At 44.3% G+C, this 23208-nt stretch overlaps 1 protein-coding gene across 3 annotated transcripts in view; it reads left to right on the forward strand.

The window, feature by feature from the left end:
• Positions 1 to 4218: 4218 nt before the first annotated feature.
• The window catches only part of smarcb1b (SWI/SNF related BAF chromatin remodeling complex subunit B1b), a 92556-nt gene continuing 73566 nt past the window's right edge, over positions 4219 to 23208 (forward strand). For 2 of the 3 annotated variants that reach the window (XM_073055564.1, XM_073055567.1), the window contains exons 1-3: positions 4219 to 4370; positions 6291 to 6402; positions 19301 to 19430. In XM_073055564.1, coding sequence (XP_072911665.1) covers positions 4260 to 4370; positions 6291 to 6402; positions 19301 to 19430 — 353 coding nt within the window. In that variant the 5' untranslated portion in view covers positions 4219 to 4259. The remainder of the gene's footprint in view (positions 4371 to 6290; positions 6403 to 19300; positions 19431 to 23208) is intronic. The other variant, XM_073055565.1, reaches the window with a different exon arrangement.

A 23208-nucleotide genomic window follows, 5' to 3' on the forward strand; every position in this document is an offset into this window, starting at 1 on the left:
GCAGACAAACTGAATAAGTATTTTGCATCAGTCTTCACTGTGGAAGACACCAGTAGTATAATGGAAGTTCCAGGTGTCAGGGGTCATGAAGTGTGTGAAGTTACCATAACTAGAGAGAAGGTTCTTGGGAAACTGAAAGGTCTGAAGATAGATAAGCCACCTGGACCAGATGGTGTAAACCCTGGTGTTCTGAAAGAGGTGCCTGAAGAGATCATGGAGCTATTACTAATGTTCTTTCAAGAATCACTAGTTTCTGGAAAGGTTGCAGAAGACTGGAAAATTGCAAATGTCACTCCACTCTTCAAGTAGACCATAAGACATAGGAGCAGAATTAGGCCATCTGGCCCATCGCATCTGCTCCACCATTCAATCATGGCTGATCCTTTTTTGCTTCTCCTCCTCAACCTCAGAACCTGGCCTTCTCCCTGTAACCTTTGATGCCATGTCCAATCAAGAACCTATCAATCTCTGCCTTAAATACAACTGGCCTCCACAGCCACATGTGGCAACAAATTCCACAAATTCAACACTCTTTGGCTGAAGAAATTTCCCCACATCACTGTTTTGAAATTCCGCCCCTCTATCCTGAGGCTGTGCCCTCTTGTCCTAGACTCTCCCATCTTGGGAAACATCCTTTCCACATCTACTCGGTCTAGGCCTTTCAACATTCAAAAGGTTTCAATGAGATTCCCCTCATTCTTCTGAATTCCAGGGAATACAGACCCAGATCCATCAAATGTTCCTCGTTTGATAACCCTTTCATTCCTGGAATCATCCTTGTGAACCTTCTCTGGACCCTCTCCAATGCTAGTGCATCTCTTCTAAGATGAAGAGCCAAACTGTTCACAATCAGCATCACATCTCTGCGCTTGTTTTCTAGACCTCTTGAAATGAATGCTAACATGGCATTTGCCTTCCTCACCACCAACACACACTCTCTCTCTCTTTTCGGCTGTCCATCGATTTCGATGTTGACTGAGGCCTGGGCAAGGTTGAATAGAAGACCGGCAGTTGCTCATGCTGCAAGTCTCCCCTCCCCACACCACCGATGTTGTCCAAGGGAAAGGCACTAGGCCGATACAGCTTGGCACCGGTGTTGTTGCAAAGTGGTGTGTGGTTAAGTGCCTTGTTCAAGGACACAACACGCTGCCTCAGCTGAGGCTCGAACTAGCAACCTTCAGCAGACCAACACCTTAGACACTTGGCCACTTGCCAACACACCAACTCTACTTATAGGTTGTTCTGCATAAAGACTCCTAAGTTTCTTTCATTTTCAATCTTTTTATTATTATTATTAATATCAACAAAATAAAATTGATACATAGATAATGGGATTACAAACATACACATTACAACTGAACATGAAAGAATACATAAGCAACAGTTACAGTATAAATGAGTATTCCCAAATCATGGACGATACAAGTAACAAATAAACAAGGCAAACCTAGGTATATCATAATATATATATTTAAAAAAACAGAAAAAAGAAAAAGAAAAAAAAATTATGCAAAAAAAAACTAATCTAATAATCTCAGATGTTTGGATTTTCTCTCTGTTTAGAAAATAGTCCACACATTTATTTCTACTACCAAAGTGCATGACCATGCATTTTCCAACATTGTATTTCATTTGCCACATTCTTGCCCATTCTCTTAATCTGTATAAGTCCTTCTGCATCCTGTTTCCTCAACAGTACTTGCCCCTCCACCAACCTTTGTATCATCTGCAAACTTAGCAACAAAGCCATCTATTCCATCATCTAAATCATTTATATACAGTATAAAAAGAAGCGGTCCCAACACCAATCCCTGTGGAACACCACTAGTCACTGGCAGCAAACCAGAAAAAGATCCACGTCAACTCTATCTATCCCCCTCATAATTTTAAATACCTCTATCAACTCCCCCCTCAACCTTCTACGCTCCAAAGAATAAAGACCTAACTTGTTCAACCTTTCTCTGTAATTTAGGTGCTGAAACCCAGGTAACATTCTAGTAAATCTCTATACTCTCTCTATTTTGTTGACATCTTTCCTATAATTCAGTGACCAGAACTGTACACAATACTCCAAATTCAGCCTTACCAATGCCTTGTACAATTTTAACATTACATTCATCTTTTCTAAATAAGAATTATTCAGCTCTGGGGATCTCCCATCCACTGCCACCAACCTCACACCCCGCACTTCCCGTTTCTAACTCCTACCCAAGATCCACAAACCTGCCTGTCCAGGTAGACCTATTGTCTCAGCTTGCTCCTGCCCCACCGATCTCATTTCTGCATACCTTGACACTGTCTTATCCCCCCTTGTTCAATCTCTTCCCACCTATGTTTATGACACTTCTCATGCTTTGAATTTTTTCAATGATTTTAAGTTCCCTGGCCCCCACCGCCTTATTTTCACCATGGACGTCCAGTCACTATATACCCCCATCCCCCACCAGTAAAGTCTCAAAGCTCTTCACTTCTTTTTGAATTCCAGACCCAACCAGTTCCCCTCTACCACCACTCTCCTCTGTCTAGTGGAATTAGTCCGTACTCTTAATAATTTCTCCTTCAGCTCCTCCCACTTCCTCCAAACCAAAGGTGTAGCCATGGGCACCCACATGGGTCCCAGCTATGCCTGCCTTTTTGTTGGCTTTGTGGAACACTCCACGTTCTTGATCTTTCTGTCTCCATCTCTGGAGACGGGTTATCTACTGATATCTACTATAAGCTCACGGACTTTCACAGCTACCTGGACTATTCCTCTTCCCACCCTGTCTCTTGCAAAAATGCCATCCCCTTCTCTCAATTCCTCCATCTCTGCCGCATCTGCTCTCTGATGAAGCTTTTCATTCCAGGACGAAGGAGATGTCTTTCTTTTTTTAAAGAAAGGGGCTTCCCTTCCTCCACCATCAACTCTGATCTCAAACACATCTCTCCCATTTCACGCACATCTGCTCTCACCCCATCCTCCCGCCACCCCACTCGGGATAGGGTTCCCCTTGTCCTCACCTACCACCCCACCAGCCTCCGGGTCCAACATATAATTCTCCACAACTTCCGCCAGCTCCCACGAGATCCCACTACCAAGCACATCTTTCCCTCCCCCCTTCTGCTTTCCGCAAGGATCACACCCTACGCGACTCCCTTGTCCATTCGTCCCCCCATCCCTTCCCACCAATATCCCTCCTAGCACTTATCCTTGTAAGCGGAGCAAGTGCTACACCTGCCCTTACACTTCCTCCCTCACCACCATTCAGGGCCCCAGACAGTCCTTCCAGGTGAGGCGACACTTCACCTGTGAGTCGGCTGGTGTGGTATACTGCGTCCGGTGGTCCCGGTGTGGTCTTTTATATATTGGTGAGACCCGATGCAGACTGGGAGACCGTTTTGCTGAACACCTACACTCTGTCTGTCAGAGAAAGCAGGATCTCCCAGTGGCCACACATTTTAATTCCACGTCCCATTCCCATTCTGATATGTCTATACATGGCCTCCTCTACTGTCAAGATGAAGCCACACTCAGGTTGGAGGAACAACACCTTATATTCTGTCTGGGTAGCCTCCAACCTGATGGCATGAACATTGATTTCTCTAACTTCCGTTAATGCCCCTCCTCCACTTCTTACCCCATCCCTACTTATTTATTATATACATATTTTTTATTCTTCCTTTCTTTCTCTCTCTTTTCATCTCACAATAACTCCTTGCCTGTTCTCCATCTTCCTCTGGTGCTCCCCTCCCCCTTTCTTTCTACCAAGGCCTTCTGTCCTATGATACTCCCCCTTCTCTAGCCTTGTATCCCTTTTGCCAATCACCTTTCCAGCTCTTAGCTTCATCCCTCCCCTCCCCTCCCTCTCCCACTTTCAAATCTCTTACTATTTTTTCTTTCAGTTAGTCCTGACGAAGGGTCTCGGCCCGAAACGTCGACTGTACTTCTCCCTATAGATGCTGCCTGGCCTGCTGCGTTCCACCAGCATTTTGTGTGTGTTGCTTGAATTTCCAGCATCTGCAAATCTGCTTGGGTTTGCGTAAACAGAAACATCACGTTTACACTCATCATAACGACACACAGGCCATCTATCGCTCTCGCTGCCCTTTTGCGTTTATTATAGAAAATGTTCATTCAGTCCATCACATGTTACCCCACGACCCACCAGACCCGGAGAGCCGCTGCGCCACTCTCTCCCAGCTGGTGTCCCCGACTCCTGGTTCCGGTTGACTCCGCATCCCCGGTTCCGGGTTCCGGGTTCCGGTGGGCGGTTTGGCGCATGCGTATGGGCTGGCGCGGAGGGAAGATGGCGCTGAGCAAAACGTTCGGGCAGAAGCCTGTGAAGTTCCAGCTGGAGGAGGCGGGCGAGTGGTACATGATCGGTTCTGAGGTGAGTCCGGCAGTTTTATGATCGGCTCTGAGGTGGCTTGGGGCAGGGCCGACACTCGGACACTCATACCCCTCCCTGCACCACACCATCCTCACTTCTCCCTCCATCACCCCCTCCTCTCTCCCTTCCTCCTCTCACCACAGTCTGCACCTACCTTCCTCCACCATCCCCTCCATCCTTTCCTCTACCATCTCTTCTGTCCCTCCCTACCTATCTCCACCACCCCCTCCCTCCACCATTACATCCCCCTTCCTTCGCCCCCCACTCCTTTTGTTCCCCCCCCCACCCCTCTCCCTCCTGCATTCACCTTCTGCTGGGTCATCTCCACCTTTCACCCCTCAATCTCTCCGTACATTCCTCTGCACTACTCCTGTCTCCCACCAGTTCCCCTCACGTTCCTCTTAAATCATTTATGTAGATTGAAGCCATTTCCTTGTGGTATGGCTTATAATAATAGGTAGTAACATTCAGCTACAAAAATCATATGAATTGTTTCATTTGATGTGGTGGATCTGAAAACTTTTCCCATGAGACCAGGTTTTGGGACTTTGGCTCCTCACTTTGCCGCTTCCCTCTCTCCACTGTGGGCCACCTCTTGTAATTCCCGTGTCTTTGTGGTTGAAGTGGATGATCAGCACTGAGCTGCAGATCAGCTCTAATCAAAATGAGACACAAAACATGTTTGAGGCGCTAAGTTAGGGCTGCCTCTGGACAACAATCATTTGCAATTGATGTAGTTTTCTTTTTGGATGCCTTTAATGTAATTATGTGAGTACTGGCAGGGTGGATTAAGGCACAATTCCTGGCTGGAGTGGAACACCATAAGTGTACCTGAGTGTGTGAGAAGTACTGTGCAGCAGGATTTGTGCTGTAACTGCCCGCACTGAGTTTTATTAAAAGATCACATTCTGTACTGCACTGGGTATTGCTGGGGGGGGGGGGGGGTCCTAATTTACCACTGGGAAAAGATGATGATTACATCACATCTCATTTATTGTATGTTTTCCTGTCAAAGTAGATCGTTCCTTAACAGCCTGGTAATGTACAGGCAAACCACCGAAAGGAAATATTCAGGGTAAATGAACTAGGGACACGTTGCACCTTTTGCAAGGATCTCAGATGTGATGTGATAGGTTGCAAAGCATCCTGCTCCGGAGGTGTGTTCGATTGTTTGCACTAACAGAGTGGTGCAACAGGGAGTGCTGTCTTAGCAGTGGTAAAGCAAGGGCCAATGTGTCCTCTCAAATGGACTTAACTGTGCCAGTAATTATATTAGAAGGACCAGGAAGGTTGCCTTCGTTGTTCTGGGGAGGTTTACCTGTCTGTGACTGACTCTTGGTGATTTATCACTGTGCTGGCTGTTGAATTTTGGTGCCTGCAGATTTACTGCCAAATATTCCTCCTCATGAAACTAAATTAATTTCAGGGGTTCACTGGGGCATCCTGTGCTCCAGAAGAATCTGTACAAATGAAAGCGTTTCAAAGGTACATTCAATGTCAGAGAAATGTATACAATATACATCCTGAAATGATTTTTCTTTCCAACCACCCACGAAAACAGAGCATCTTCTTCTCTTTTCACACCCGTCTTTTTCTCCTCCCCCGTGAAACAATGACAGCAGTTGTGAAATCACACGGCACAGAAACAAGGTGATTGGCCCAAGTGATCCGGACCAACCAAGTACCATCTGAGTTAATCCCATTTGCTAGCATCTGTCCCATATCCCGCTAAAGCTTTGCTAATATACCTGTCCAAGTGCCTTCTGAATGGTGTTTATGTACGTGCCCCAACTCCTCCCCTTGCTCGCTCATTCCATAAAGAACACCGGACGTAAAAGTAGCCTCTGAGCTTATTATTGAATCTCTCCTGTCTCACTTTAAAACTGTGACCACCTTTTTGATGGGCTGTCTTTGTTTTAGGTTGGTAACTACTTGCGTATGTTTAGGGGCTCCTTGTATAAGCGGTATCCATCTCTTTGTCGGCGACTGGCCACTGTTGAAGAAAGGAAGAAAATTGTAGCATCGTCGCATGGTAGGTCTGACATATTTCCACAGACAGCAGTGGCTGTGTTGAAACGCTGACTTTTACAGTAAATGTCGCTGGTTCGGACAGCTTTGAATTTGTTACACTGTTTGTATTTATTCTGTCCGTTCAACCTACACTCCTCACTCCTGTTCATGTGAAGTACCGAAGATTTTCAGATGGCACTTGGAATGCAGCCTAGCCTGCTGGTTCTTTGTGAATGTAGTGGGGTGTTGTTTAGTCATGATGGAGTTCATGGAAAGATCCTAAGTTAGCTCTCAATGTCGCCGTGAATCAACGTTCTCAGACAGGCATCACTGGAAAAAGACTGCCCGAAAGCATTAAGCTGTCTGAATGAAAATGAGATCAGTGGGAATCAAGGAAGAAATTTACTGCTTGGTGTTAATGGAGATCAGATATCTTGCCAAAAGTACACTGTTGTCCACTGGGCAATGTTTCTGGCTAAGTCAGTTACATCATAACATTCATTCCCTAAGGCAGTACCATCGTTCAATTTGATTGTGGCTAATCTGATATTCCTCAAGTCCATGTTTGTGCCCTTGTAACCCTTGATTTCTATTAACTAGAAATTCATCAGATTGTCAGAACTCATGAATTCTGCTCCCTGTGACAAGGAATCTGAAAGTTACTCATCTCTGTCTTAAATGTGTGTCTCCTGATTTTGACCCATGACCTCTGGCTAACCTCACTCCTGGATATAGAGTCGTACAGCACAGTAACAGCCCCTTGGACCCATTATTTTTATTCTGCCTGGTTCCATCAGCCTGCACCCAGACCATAGCCTTCCATACTAATATAACTATCAAATTTCTCTTAAATGTTTAAATTGAACCCACATCCACCACTTCTTCTGGCAACCGGTCTGTGTCATTATCCCTGAGGACTGGCATGGTCAGTTTGTCAGAAACTTCAAAGCAGGTGGTCATGGTAGAATGACAGTTTTTGGGAAAGCCAGTTTGAGCGTAAGAAAGCCAAATACCAGGAGCTGGTAGAGCAATGCCAGAGACGGGTGGAGAGCAGATGCGAGTAGGGTGTGGAGTTGTGCTTAATCTCTCCTCGGCATTATGGGGGCTGCAAGGAAAAGAGGCAACAGGACAGAAGTGGAGGCTGCTGAGTGAGCCTCCCGATGGCTGTGCATCAGGAGGTGTAGCCAGTGGACCAATGCTGTTGGGGCACAAGCCTGACCAACTCTGGCTGGATAGCCTGGGTGAAAGTGTCTTGACGTTGAAAGACCTGAAACACCAAGTGACCTCAGGTTACATCACTGATGATGTGACCCAGTGCATCCCAGGGTGTATTTCAGCATCACACTCTCACAGCCCTCATATTCCCCCTAAACATTTCACCTTTCACCCTTAACCTATGACCTCAGTAGAAAAAACCTGCTAGCATTAATCATATCTGTACCCTTCATAATTCTGTGTACCACTATCAAATTCTCCTGCGCTCCAGGTGCTCAGATTCTGGCAACGTCTTTGTGACTTTTATCTGCACCCTTTCAATCTTGTTAATATCTGTCCTTTAAGTAGATGACCAGAACTGCATACGATACTGCAAATGAGGCATCACCAACATCTCATCTGCTGGGTCAGAGGGTCTGCTTCCATATTGTATGAGTCCATGAATATTACAATCAATACTTCTATTATCTTGGTAACTAGTTAGAGCCATAGGGCAAAGAAACGTGCCCTTTGTCATGCCATGTCCATGCTGACCATCAACTACCTCGTACGCTAAAACACTACCCATGTTTTCTATATCTTAGTGATTTTAGTGCTCCTCCAGGTACATTGTAAAACTACTTAACTCCATCAGCCCCTCAGGCAGTGTGTTCCAGATTCCATCTGCCCTCTGGGTGGAAAATGTTCTTCCTCAGGTTCCCTGTATTCCTTGCTCTAAACTCAGATATCGGGGGAGGCTTTCTCCTAACCACCATATCTCAGTGTTCGTAACTTCATACAGCTGTTACCTTGTCCTCAATTTGCACCAGCCTCAAGAGTGTCTGCTCATAACTGAAGGCAACATCCCGATGAATCTCTGCACACTCTCCCTGCACTCATGTTCCTTCTGCGCCCTTACTCAGTGGCAAAACCTGTGTCTAAAGTTATTCCAAGATTTTCCTACTCTGGTATTCCATATCCCAGCTCATGAAGGAAAGTATCTCCTTATGTACCCGTGCTGCCATTGTCAGGGATCCTTGGATGTTCCTCGATGCTCCCCAGGGTCCTCCCATTCAAAATGTATGCTCCATCTACAACTACATCACCTCATACTTCTTAAATTGCGTCTACCATTGTTATGCCCATCCTTTCAACTGATCAGTATTACGTTGGAGCCTAGAATCAGCTTCTTCGCAGTTAGGAATGCTACTGATTTATATAGCATCTGAAAATGTGCAAATTGTTCACCTCCAAATCTTAATGTATGTTACAAACAGTAAGGGCCCCAACACAGATTGATTCCTGTGAGATGTTACTGGTCACGTACTTCCATTTACAAAAAGTATCCTTCAACCATCACCCTCCTATTATTAAGTCAGTTTTGGATCCAATTTGCCAAGTGTCTTGTATCTCAGGGATCTTTTGATCCTCATTGAAGTCTATCCTGCCTTTCCAAGTATAGATCTTTTCCAACCTTACCACGTACATGAGAACTGTAGGCCTGCGATTATATGGTGCCCTGCTAGCCTTTTTGATTAAAAGCTTTCCTTTGAGGATCTCATGCTGTCAGCTATTGAGGCTATAGGGGAATTATCGGCCTTCATCCTTTCTACTGGTGTGGCCACTGGTTTGCTGCTCTCATGAGTAATTCATCTCTAGACTTATATTCTTTGTATCTTTTACCATACTTGGTTAAGAAAAGGAACTGAGGGTTTGATCACGAGAAGGAAGGAAGGGAGCAGTGGGACATGGCTATTAAGCAAGTCCTGTAAGATTTGTAGAGGCTGTGGGAGAAAACACTTTGGAGAGTAAATAACAGATTTGAAATGGCACTGGACATCAGAATTCAAGTTTTAAATAATGAAATATATTTTCGTTAGAATTACTTTTCCTATTACTGTGGCCAGGATGGCAGTTGAGACAGTGGCATGGTCCTGCTATAGGATATGGGAGATCAGGTACACGGCCAGTTTCCCTAGTAACTTCACCTGTTGTAAGTGTGTTGGCTGCAGTTCCTGACTGATTGCATTAAGGAGCTGGAGTTGGATGTATTTCGGATCATCCGAGATGTTGAGAGCATGATAGACAGGTGTTCTGGTGAGGTGGTCGTATCTGAGGTGCAAGCTTCATATACAGTAGTTGGGTGACGACCAGGAAAGGAGATGGTGCAGGGCTTCCTTGTGACCACTCCCCTCAGCAGCAAGTATACCGCTGGGGAAGATGTCCTATTAGGGCACAACAGCAGCAGTTAAGTCAGTGACACGGTGGATGACTCTAAAGGCTGATTTATACTTCTGCGTCAAATGAACGCTGTAGGTACGGCGTGGCCGCGTAACCTACGCTGTACCCTACACCCTACCCTACACCATAGCCTGACGTGCACCTCTCCAAAAATGTAACTGCGCATTGCAGCGACACAGACCGCAGCTACTGTGATTGGTCCGCTTGGTAGCATTGCATTTCCTCCTGTCTATAGGCATACTGTGTGTACACTGATGCGAAGTAAATGGTTGGAGACGATGAACCAAATTGTCAAATCTGCCTGCCGACATCCGAAAATATTTGAAATGCATTTCCTTGTCCGTGTCTCTCAGTGGCCGGACAAGCATAGAAAATTCACCCTCCTCCTGCCTCAATCCGTTCAATGGTCGTACATACCATCTCCTCCGACGTCTTCTCTCTTTTCTGCGTTGCAGTAATTTCAATAAAAGTAGCCCTTGTTCAACATTTATTAGCTCCAACTCCAACATGATGCGCTCAGTCGCCATTAGAAACCCCACCGCCAACCAGCATTTTGGCGGTGAATTGCAGAGTGACACAGACACACCAACACACAGGAATGAATGCTCACAACGGCGCAGGCTGCGGCATAGGCTGCTACGCAGAAGCATAAATCAGCCTTTAGGCTCAGCGAGGAAGGATGGTCAGGCAGAGCAATAGTCAGACCATAAGACATAGGAGCAGTACTAGGCCATTCAGCCCAACGAGTCTGTTCCGACATTCCATCATGACTGGTCCCGGATCCCACTCAACCCCATACATCTGCTTTCTCGCCATATCCTTTGATGCCCTGACTGATCAGGAAACTAACAACTTCTGCCTTAAGTATACCCATGGACTTGGCCTTCACCCCACTCTGTGGCAAAGCTATTCTCTGGTTAAAAAAAAACCTCCTTACCTCTGTTCTAAAAGGTCGCCCCTCAATTTTGAGGCTGTACACTCTAATTCTAGATACCCCACCACAGGAAACATCCTCTCCACATCCACCTTATCTAGTCCTTTCAACATTTGCTGCCAAATGCTCCCTATATGTTAACCTCTTCATTCCCAGAATCATCCTCATGAACTCCCTCTGGACTCTCTCCAATGACAACACATCCTTTCTGAGATATGGGGCCCAAAACTGTTGACAATACTCCAAGTGCTGCCTGACTAGTGTCTTATAAAGGCTCAGCATTATCTCCTTGCTTTTATATTCTATTCCCTTGAAATAAATGCCAACATTGCTTTTGCCTTCTTTACCACAGAGTAAACCTGTAAATCAACCTTCTGGGAGTCTTGTCTGAGGGCTCCTAAGTTCCACTGTACCTCTGATAACCATAAAACAATTACAGCACCGAAACAGGCCATCTTGGCCCTTCTAGTCTGTGCCGAACGCTTACTCTCACCTAGTCCCACCGACCTGCACTCAGCCCATAACCCTCCATTCCTTTCCTGTCCATATACCTATCCAATTTTACTTTAAATGACAATACCGAACCTGCCTCTACCACTTCTACTGGAAGCTCGTTCCACACAGCTACTACTCTCTGAGTAAAGAAATTCCCCCTCGTGTTACCCTTAAACTTTTGCCCCCTAACTCTCAACTCATGTCCTCTTGTTTGAATCTCCCCTACTCTCAATGGAAAAAGCCTATCCACGTCAACTCTGTCTATCCCCCTCATAATTTTTAATACCTCTATCAAGTCCCCCCTCAACCTTCTACGTTCCAAAGAATAAAGACTTAACTTGTTCAACCTTTCTCTGTAACTAGGTGCTGAAACCCAGGTAACATTCTAGTAAATCTCCTCTGTACTCTTTCTATTTTGTTGACATCCTTCCTATAATTTGGTGACCAGAACTGTACACAATACTCCAAATTCGGCCTCACCAATGCCTTGTACAATTTTTACATTACATCCCAACTCCGAAACTCAATGCTCTGATTTATAAAGGCCAGCATACCAAAAGCTTTCTTCACCACCCTATCCACATGAGATCCCGCCTTCAGGGAACTATGCACCATTATTCCTAGATCACTCTGTTCTACTGCATTCCTCAATGCCCTATCTGATATCTATCCAGGACTTTGAATATCCAACAGGTTTCAATTGTTTACTCTCCCTCTGAACATTGGCTGCTCAACGATCTTTTTTGTGGGCATGGTGTGTTTATTTTCCCTTCTCATTGGGTGTTCAATTGTCTTTTTTTTATATGGGTTTTGTTTGAACCTTCTCCCCATTTAGTTAATAGTCCGCACTATTGTTCCTTTTACCAAAATGCATTATCATACATTTCCTAACACAATTCCATCTGACACTTTTTTTCCCCATTCTTCCAATCTGTCCAAGTCCTGCTGCAAACACATTGCTTCCTCAGCACTACCTACCCTTCCACCTATCTTCATATCATCCGCAAACCTAGCCACAAATCCATCAATTCCATTATTCAAATCATTGTCAAACAATGTAAAAAGTAGCAGTCCCAATTATGACCCCCGAGGAACACCTCAAGTCACTAGAATTCTACAGATTCACCACTCCCTGTCTAAAGAAGTTCCTCCTCATCTCCATTCTAAAAGAATGCCCCTCTATTCCGAGGCCGGGTCCTCTGGTCTTAGGCTCCCCCGTCATGGGAAACATTTTCTCCACATCCATTCCGTCGAGACCTTTCAACATTTGGCAGGTTTCAGTTACATCACCTCTCATTCTTCTGAATTCCAGTGAGCAGAGGCCCAGAAACATCAAATGCCCCACAAATGACAGGCCTTTCAATCCGGAATCATTTTCCTGAAACTTCTTTGAACCCACTCCAATCTCAGTACATCCTTTCTAAGATAAGGGGACCAAAACTGATCTCAATACTCCAAGTGAGGCCTCACCAATGCTTTTCAAATCTCAGCATTACATACTAGCTTTTATAAGACCACAAAACATAGGAGTAGAATTAAACCATTCAGCCCATTAATTCTGCTCTGCCATTTCATCATGGCTGATCCAATTTTCTTCTCATCCCCAATCTCCTGCCTTCTCTCTATATCCCTTCATGCCCTGACCAATCAAGGATCTATCAACCTCTGTCTTAAATATACACACAGTCTTGGCCTCCACAGCTGCCTGTGGCATTGAATTCCGCAGATGCACCAGTATCTGGCTAAAGAAATTCCTCCTCATCTCCGTTCCTAAAAGATGCACCTCTATTCTGAAGCTATGTCCTCTGGCCCAAAACTGCTCACAGTTTTCCAAGTGAGGCCTCGTCAATGCTTTATAAAGTCACAATGTTACATCCTTGTTTTTATATTCCAGTCCCCTCAAAGTGAGTGCTAACATCACATTTGCCTTCCTCACCACTGTCTCAACCTGCAAAGTTAAACATTAGGGAATCCTGAATGAGGCTCCCAAGTCCCTTTTCACCTCAGATTTTTGAATTTTCTCTCCATTTAGAAAACAGTTGATGGTTTTATTTCTTCTATCAAAGTGCACAACAGTACATTTCCCGACACTGTGTTCCATCTGTCATTTTGTTGCCCATTCTCCTAATCTGTCAATGTCGTTCTGTAGCTTCTCTACTTCCTCAAAAGACCTGCTCCTCTACCTATCTTTGTATCATATGCAAACTTGGCCACAAAGCTATCAATTCCATTATCCAAATAATTATAATGTAAAAAGAAGTGGCCCCAGCACAAACCCCTGTGGAACACCACTAGTCACTGGCAACCAACCAGAAAAGGCTCTCTTTATTCTTACGATTTGCCTTCTGCTAATCAGGTAATCCTTTATCCATGCTGGATTTCCTGTAATACCATGGGCTCTTAACTTCTTAAGCAGCCTCATGTGCGGCACCTCGTCAAAGGCCTTCTGAAAATCCAAGTACACAACATCCACCCATTCTCCTTTGTCAACCCTGCTTGTTGTTTCTTCAAAGAATTCCAACAAATTTGTCAGGCTTGATTTTCCCTTAAGAAAAGCATGCTGACTACAGCCTGTTTTATCATGTGACTCCAAGTACCTCGAAACTATATCCTTAACAATCGTCTCCAGTATCCTCCAAACCACTGAGGTCAGGCAAACTGGCCGATAATTTCATTTCTTCTGCCTCTCCCCTTCTTGAAGAGTGGAGTGACATTTGCAATTTTCCATTCCTCTGGAACCATGCCAGAATCAATTGCTTCTTGAAAGATCATTATTAATGCCTCCATAAGCTCCTGAGCTGCCTCTTTCAGAACCCTGGGGTGTAGACCATCAGTTTTCCAAGAACCTTCTCCCTGGTAATGGCAACTTCACACACTTCTGCCCCTTGATACTCTCGAATTTCTGGCATACTGTAGCATATTCCACAGTGAAGATGTGCAAACTACTTAATGTTCGTCTGCAATTTCCTTGTCCCCCATTTTGACCTCTCTGATATAATTTTCCAGAGCTTTCCAAATTGCTCCCAGAAATTCCAGCCATTGCTGCTCTGCCATCATTCCTTTCCAAGTGTTTTTTTTTCCCAATCAGATTTGGCTAGCCCCTTTCTCATGCCTGTGTCATTACTCCACTATAATACTGATACGTCTGAGTTTAGCTTCTCCTCAAATTTCAGGATGAATTCTGTCATATTATGATCTCTTGTCCCCAAAGGGTTCTTTTACCTTAAGCACTCTTAATTGAAACACAACACCCAATCCAGAATAGCTGATCCCTTAGTTGGCTCAAACACGAGCTGCTCTAAAAAGCCATCTTGTAGGTGTTCTAGAAAATCACCCTCTCGGGATCCAGCACCAACCTGATTTCCAAAACTATCCGCATATAGAAATTTCCCATGACTATTATAAAATTGCCCTTTTGGCATGCATTTTCTATCTCCTGTTGTAATTTGTAGACCACATCTTTACTCCATAACTCCCATCAGTGTCTTTTTACCCTTGCAGTTCCTTAGCTCTACCCACAACGATTCAATACCTTCCAACCCTGTGTCACCTCTTTCTAATGATTTGATTTCAGTTTTTACCAACAAAGCCATGCTACCCCATTCTGTCTCCCTGCCTGTCCTTTCACTGTGTATCGTGGGACGATAAGCTCAAAGCTATAATCTTCTTCCAGGCATGATTCAGTGACATCCACAACATCATACATGCCAATCTGTAACTGCTAAGCTTTATCTGCCTTATCCCATAAACTCTGTACACTCAAATATAACCCCTTCAGTCCTGTGTTCACCCTTTTCAATGTTGTCTGCTTTTTACGTTACAACTCATATAGTTGACGGGAATCTTTATCATCAGCCTTTCCTTGCTAGCAGTCTCATTACATACTGCCTGTTTGTGAACACCAACTACCTCATCTTCAGCACTATCACTCCTGTTCCCTTTCTCCTAGTTTAAACTTTCCCAAACAGCTGCTGCAAACCTGCCTGCAAGGATATTGCTCCCCCTCGGTTCAGGTATGTCCCGTCCATTTTGTACAGGTCATCCCTTCCCCGTCAGCAATCCCAGTGATCCATAAATCCGATCCCCTGTTCCATGCACAAGTTCCTCAGTACACATTCATCTGCCAAATCATCCTATTCTTACCCTCTCTGGTGCATGGCACGGGCAACAGTCCAGACATTACTACCCTGGAGGTCCTGTTTTTCAGCTTTCTACCTCGCTCCCTAAAATCTCTCTTCCAGCCTATGTCATTGGTAGAATATGCACCAAGACTTCGACCTGCTCACTTCCCCCTTTAGACCCGATCTGAGACATCTCTGACCTTGACTTTTGTCTTCTTGATGTTGAGTGATAGGTTGTGGTTCCTGCATCGATCTACATGCAGATTCGTTATTGTGTGTGGTAGCACTATCACAGTTATGTCGTCTGCAGATCAGATGACTGAGTTTGTAGCGTGAGCGGGCACGCAGTCGTAGGGGAAGAGAGAGTAGAGAAGTGGGCTCAGTACACACCCCTACGGGGCACCGGTGATGGGGGAGGGGGTGGTCGATGTGCACTTGCCGAGTTTCATTGCCTGGGTATGACTGGTGTGGAAGTCCGAAACCCAATTACAGGCTGATGTAGTGAGAGCAGGTCTGTGGAGCTTGACAGTCAGCTCGTGTGGTGTTAAAGGCTGAGTCGTCATCAGTGGAAAAACATCCTGATGTAAGTGTCTTTGTGCTCCGGGTACTCGGAAGGGTTTGAGCTAATTTGTCAAGGGGGTAGGGTCCAGAGCACCAGGTCAAAAGGTAGAGGGACTCAGAGAAGGGGAGAGGTCATGATCGGTAAGTCAATGAGGAAAGATGGGTAGGAGAATGGCAATAGAAACGATGGTGCTCTGTAACTCAATGAATCTGATCTTTTATACCAAGCCATATCTGGAGACATTGCAGCAGAAGTTCAAAAGCTCCTGTGTCCAGTGATTGGTATTGAGGAGCCTTCTCAGACAGGGAGGAGTGTTGTTAAGGGGGTGCATTCGGCTGTTGGCAATGGTGGAGCAGAACATTCAGGAGTAACCCAGAGGTCACAGTTTGAAGTTCATCGGTAGTAATATAGTTGTACAGCACAGAAAGGGGCCCTGCATCCACACATCTAATCTAGACATTGTCCATCTACAGTAATTCTGTCTACCCACACTGGGATGATATCTTGTGCCTATTTAAGTATCACTGTAAATGCCTCTCACATTTAATAATTTCACTGACTACACTAACTCCTCTGCAGACTGTACCCAGTATAACTGCTCTATCTGTACAAAAAACTTAGCCCTCAGATCTAATCCTTAAAATTATGCGCTCCTGATTTTGACCCTCATATAACAGGAAAAAGATTTTGTCAGTTTACCCTATCTATAGCTCCTATAATCAACCTCTTTTATTTTAGGAAAAATTAACCCAGCCTATCCAATCTCTCCCCATATCTAAAGATCTCCAAAGAAAACAGCATCTTTGTGAATCTCCTCTGTACTCTCTCTAGCACAATGATAATGTTCCTTTAGTTATATGATGACCAGAACCAAAATATATTATTCCAAATGCTAGTGTTCATAAATTTACAAATTAAAGTTCCATTTTTCCCATTCTGTTGCCTTGACCTATGAAGATGTATGCCCAATCTTGCCTTCACCCTATCAACCTGTGCTGTTACTTCCAAAGAATCTCGGACTTGTACAGAAGGTTTCTCTTTCCATCAACATTTCTTACTGTCCACCTTTTTACTATGTAAATCCTATCCCTATTTGACTTCACAGAATGCATCCCAGACTTGTGAGGGTTAAATTCTGTCTGCTAATGCTCCGCCCAACTTTCACTCAGATCAATATCCTGCTGTTGTGTTAGACGACCTTCGTCATTGTCATAACACTGTCAACTTTGTACCATCTCCAGACTCTGGAGGTTGTTGGATTGGCCACAGTGATGGATTCTGACTGAGACTGATGCCTCTGGAAGGGTTTGGAAAAAAGAATGAGAATGTTTTTAAATTGAGACAAGCCAATAATGTAATCTGTCTTGCGAGTTGGATCACTTGAAATTCCTGCAGTGTAGAGCAAGTGAGGCTGGCTAGGAATGTGCTCGTATGTGTAAGCTATATTTCTGTTTTTTTGTGACTCTGTGTTTTTCTACCAGCATAACGATACATGCTATATGTATTCTGTGTGGCTGTCGGTACTGTGTTTTGCACCTTGGCCCAAGAAAAAGGCTGTTTTGTTTTGCTGTATTCATGTGTATGACTGAATGACAATTAAACTTGAACTTAAAGATAAAAGAAAGGGTGGGGTCAGATGATGTCACAAGGTCAAGATGGTCACTCATGGTGGGAGTGTGGTTGCAGCTTCTCTTGGGGTAAAAGGTGACAACAAGATTGTAGGTAATTTCTTCACAAACAAGAGAAAATCTGCAGTTGCTGGAAATCCAAGCAACAGTTTCACCTCCCAATACAACCGATCAACAGATGACGCAATAGCTACTGCTCTACATACCGTCCTTACACATCTGGAGAAGAAGGATGCTTATGTGAGAATGCTGTTCTTGGACTACAGTTCAGCAGTCAACACCATAATTCCCTCCAGGCTTGACAAGAAGCTCAGAGACCTCGGCCTTCACCCTGCATTGTGCAGTTGGATCCTGGACTTCCTGTCAGATTGCCTGCAGGTTGTAAGAGTGGGCTCCCTCACCTCCACCCCTCTGACTCTCAATACAGGAGCCCCTCAGGGCCATGTACTGAGTACCCTCCTTTACTCCCTGTATACCCATGACTGTGTCACCACCCACAGCTCCAATCTGCTAATTAAATTTGCCACAACACTACATTAATTGGTCTTATCTCAAAAATAACAAGGTGGCCTACAGGGAAGAAGTCAGTTCTCTGACACAGTGGTGTCAAGAGAACAACCTCTCCCTCAATGTCACAAAAACAAAGGAGCTGGTTGTGGATTACAGGAGGAATGGAGATGGGCTAACCCCTATTGACATCAATGGATCTGGGGTTGAGAGGGGAAACAGCTTCCAAGTTCCTCGGCATCCACATCACCGGGACCTCCTGTGGTCTGTACACACCAGCTGTGTGGAGAAAAAAGCACAACAGTGCTTTTGGTATGGGCCCCCAAATCCTAAGAACTTCCTACAGGGGCACAATTGAGAGCATCCTGACTGGCTGCATCACTGTCTGGTATGGGAACTGTACTTCCCTCAATCGCAGGACTCTGCAGAGTGTGGTGTGGACAGCCCAGTGCATCTGTAGTTGCAAACTTCCCATGATTCAGGGCATTTACAAGGACAGATGTGTAAAAAGGGCCCGTAGGATCATTGGAGACCCGAGTCACCCCAATCACAATCTATTCCAGCTGCTACCATCTGGGAAACAGTACCACAGCATAAAAGCCAGGACCAACGGGCTCCGGGACAGCTTCTTCCACCAGGCCATCAGACTGATGAACTCACGCTGATTTGAGTGTATTCTATATTATATTGACTGTTCTATTTATTATAAATTATTATAAATTACTATGATTGAACATTGCACATTTAGACAGAGACGTAAGGTAAAGATTTTTACTGCTCATGTATGTGAAGGATGTAAGAAATAAAGTCAATTCAATTCAAAATGCTGGAGGAACTCTGCAGGCCAGGCAACATTTATGGAAAAGAGTACAGTTGACGTTCAGGCCGAGACCCTTCAGCAGACTGAAACGTCGACTGTCCTCTTTTCCATAGATGCTGCCTGGCCTGCTGAGTTCCTCCAGCATTTTGTGTGTGCTGCAGGTAATTTCCTGCTACATCCCCAGCTGCCAGGGAGGGTTCAGAGAGATTGGGGGGTTTTGGAGGGGGACATTAAAGGGATTCTCACCGTTGCCCTCTCAGGCCTCAGAGCTGCAAACCCTCTCTATTCTGAGTTGCTGAAGAGAGGCATTTACGATTGAAGCACTAGAATATCATCTTGATATAACTTTCAATTTTAAAAGTTTTGATCAAAAGATAAATTTCAAGTATTTATGTTGTGTTTTTTTTTAATTGATCAGATCATGGTTATACCACTTTAGCTACCAGTGTGACGCTTCTTAAGGCTGCAGAAGTTGAAGAAATCCTGGAAGGTAATGATGAAAAGTACAAGGCCATCTCAATCAGCACGGAGCCCCCTTCCTATCTCAGGTATAGTTGCTACTTAACATTGTCCAACCCATCGCCATCTCAGGTAGTCTGTATTCTCTGTTCAATCGTAGAACGTACAGCACAGGAAGAGTCCCTTCAGCCCAGAATGTGCTGAACTAATTAAACTAGTAAACAAATGTCCCAACTAAACTAATCTCTTCCGTCCTAACTAAATCTAATCAAAATATATGTATTCCTCTATTTTCTGCATTCATGTGCTAATCAAAGGGTTTCTTGAACATCATATTTGCTTTCACCAACAGTACAGGCAGTACATTCCAGACAGCCACCACTCTCTGTGTTTTAAAAAGAACTTGCCCCATGTTTATCCTTTGAACTTACCCCCACCCTTCCTCACACCTTAAATATGTATCCTCTGGTATTACATACTTAAGTCCTTGGAAAACGATACTGGGTCATCACACACAAAGTGCTGGACGAACTCAGCAGGTCAGGCAGCATCTATGGAAATAAGTAACGGGCTGAAACCCTTCTTCAGGACTGATACTGGCAGTCTACTCTATCTATGCCTCTCTTAACTTCTATCAGATCTTCTCTCAGCCTCTGCAACTCCAGAGAAAACAGCCCAAGTTTCGCCATCCTCTGACCCTCTTCCGCACCCTCTCCAAAGCCCCCACATTCTTCCTATAATGGGGTGACCAGAATGGAATGCAATACTCCAGATACAAACCTGACTAGAGTTTCATAAAGTTGTAATAGCATAGAAACGAGATAGATCAATGAGATTGTCACAGCAACCACCTTGCATCCAACTTCAGTAAGACCAAGGAATTGATTGTGTACTTTAAGAAGGAAAAGTTGAGGGAACACATCAGTCCTTGTCGAGGGATCAAAAGTGGAAAGGGTGATCAGTTTCAAGTTCTTGGGTGTTGACATCTTTGAGGATCTATCCTGGGCCCAACATATAGATGCAATTACAAAGAAGTACAACAACAGCTATATTACATGAAGAACACCGGGGGTACAAGAGCAGAATTAGGCAATTCAGTTCGTTGAATCTGCTCCGCCATTCCATGATGGCTGATCCCAGATCCCACATCTGCCTTCTTGTCATATCCTTGGTTGCCCTGACCAATCAGGAAATGATCAACATCCGCCTTAAATATATGCACGGACCTGGCCTCCACTGCAGTCTGTGGCAGAGCATTCCACAGATTTACTACACTCTGGCTAAAAAAATTCCTCCTTACCCTCTGTTCTAAAGGGTCACCCCTCAATTTTGAAGCTGTGCCCCATAGTTCTGGATAACCCCGCCATAGGAAACATCCTCTCACATCCACCCTATCTAGTCCTTTCAACATTCATTAGGTTTCAATGAGGTCCTCCCTCATTCTTCTAAATTCCAGTGAGTACAGGTCCAAAGCTCCCAAACGCTCCTCATATGTTAATCCCTTCATTGCCAGGATCATCTTCATGAACCTCCTCTGCACTCTCTCCAATGAGAACACATCCTTTCTGAGACATGGGGTCCAAAACTGTCAACAATACTTTTAAGTGCGGCCTGACTCAAGTCTTATTATCTCAGCATTATCTCCTTGCTTTTATATTCTATTCCCCTTGAAAGAATGTCTTTACCACAGACTCAACTTGTAAACTAACCTTCTGGGAGGCTTGTATGAGGACTCCTAAGTCCCTCTGCACCACTGATGTTTGAACCTTCTCCCCATTTAGATAATAGTCCGCACTATTGTTCCTTTTACCAAAATGCATTATCATACATTTCCCAACACTGTATTCCATCTGCCAAATTTTTGCCCATTCTTCCAATTTGTCAAAGTCCTGCTGAAACCGCATTGCTTCCTTAGCACTACCTAGCAGTCCACTTATCTTCATACCATCCACAAACACAGTTACAAAGCCAGCAATTCCATTATCTAAATCCTTGACAAAACAATGTGAAAAGTAGTGGTCCCAATACTGACCTCTGAGGAACACCGCTAGTCATCGGCAGCCAAACGGAAGAGGCCCCTTTTATTCCCACTGTCAGCCATTCCGCTATCCATGTCAGTATCTTTCCTGTAGAACCATAGAATTTTATCTTGTTAAGCAGCCTTGTATGTGGCATCTTATCAAATGCCTTATGAAAATCCAAGTAAATGATGTCCACTGCCTCTCCTTTGTCCACCCTGCTTGTTACTTCCAGGAAGAATCCTAACAGATCTGCCAGGCAAGATTTCCCTTTATAGAAACCGTGTTAACTTTGACTTATTTTATCAATAGTCTCCAAGTGCCCCGAAACCTCACCCTTAATAATAAACCCCCAACACTTTGCCAACCTGAGGTTAGGCTAACTAGCCTATAATTTTCTTTCTTTTGCCTTCCTCATTCTTTAAGAGTGGAGTGGCATTTGCAATCTTCTAGTCCTCCGGGACCATGCCAGAATCAAGTGCTCCTTGAAAGATCATGACCGATGCATCCGTTATCTCTTCAGCAACCTCTCTCAGGACTCTGGGATGTGGTTCGTCTGGTCCAGGTGACTTATCCACCTTAAGATCTTTAAGTTTGTCTGGCCCTTTTTCCTTTGCAATAGCAATGACACTCACTCCTACTCACAGACCTTTGGTACACTACTAGTGTCTTCCACAGTGAAGACTGATTCAAAATCCCCATTAAGTTCATCTGCCATTTTTTTGTTCCCCATTACTACCTCACTGGCATAATTTTCCAGTGGTCCAATAACAACTCTCACCTCCCTTTTACTCTTTAACTGAAAAAAACTTTTGGTATCCTACTTTATATTATTGGCTAGTCTGATCTCATACATCATCTTTAACCTTCTTATAGCTTTTTTAGTTGCCTTTTGTTGAATTTTAAAAGCTTCTCAACCATCCAACTTCCTACTCACTTTCAGTATCTTATATTCCCTTTCCTTGGCTTTTATGCAGTTCTTAGCTTCCTTTGTTAGCCATGGTTGCCTACCCCTGCCATCTGAGAACTTCTTCCTCTGTGGGACATATCTTTCCTGCGCCTAGTGAATTCTTAGCAAAAACTTCAGCCATCTCTGCTCTTACTCCCCCCCCGCCCCCGCAGTATCCTCCTCCAATCCACCTGATCAAGTTCCTCTCGCATACCTCTATAATTCCCTTTATTCCATTGTGATTGTGCTACATGTGAGTTATGCTTTCCCCTCTCAAATTGCATTATGAATTTAATCATATTATGATCACTGCTTCCTAAGGGTTCCTTTACGTTAAGCTCCCTAATAAGATCTAGATTATTATGCAATACCCAATCTAAGATGTCCTTTCCCCAAGCAGGCTCAAGCACAAGCTGCTCTCAAAAGCCATCTGATAGGCATTCAACAAATTCCCTCCTTTGCGATCTGACACCAACCTAATTTTCCAAATACCCTTGCATATTGAAGTCCCCCATTACAATTGTGTCATTACCCCTATTACATGCCTTTTTCCAGCTCCCACATCTTGGCTACTATTTGGAGGTCTATATATGATTCCCATAATGATTTTTTTTACCCTTGCAGTTTCTTAACTCCACCCACAAAGATTCAACAGTCTCTTACCCTACGCCACCTCTTTCTAAAGGTGTAATTGCATTTCTGACTTACAGAGCCACACCGTCACATATGCCTTCCTGTCTGTCCTTGCGATACAAACTATATCCTTTGACGTTAAGCTCCCAACTGTGGCCTTCTTTCAGCCACGACTCAGTGATGCCCACAAAGTCATACCAACCCACCTCTAATTGCATCATGAGTTTGTCCACCGTATTTCGAATGCTACACACATTTAATACAGCA

The sequence above is a fragment of the Hemitrygon akajei genome, chromosome 9 (genome assembly GCF_048418815.1).
Source record: "Hemitrygon akajei chromosome 9, sHemAka1.3, whole genome shotgun sequence".
Taxonomy (NCBI): Eukaryota; Metazoa; Chordata; class Chondrichthyes; order Myliobatiformes; family Dasyatidae; genus Hemitrygon; species Hemitrygon akajei.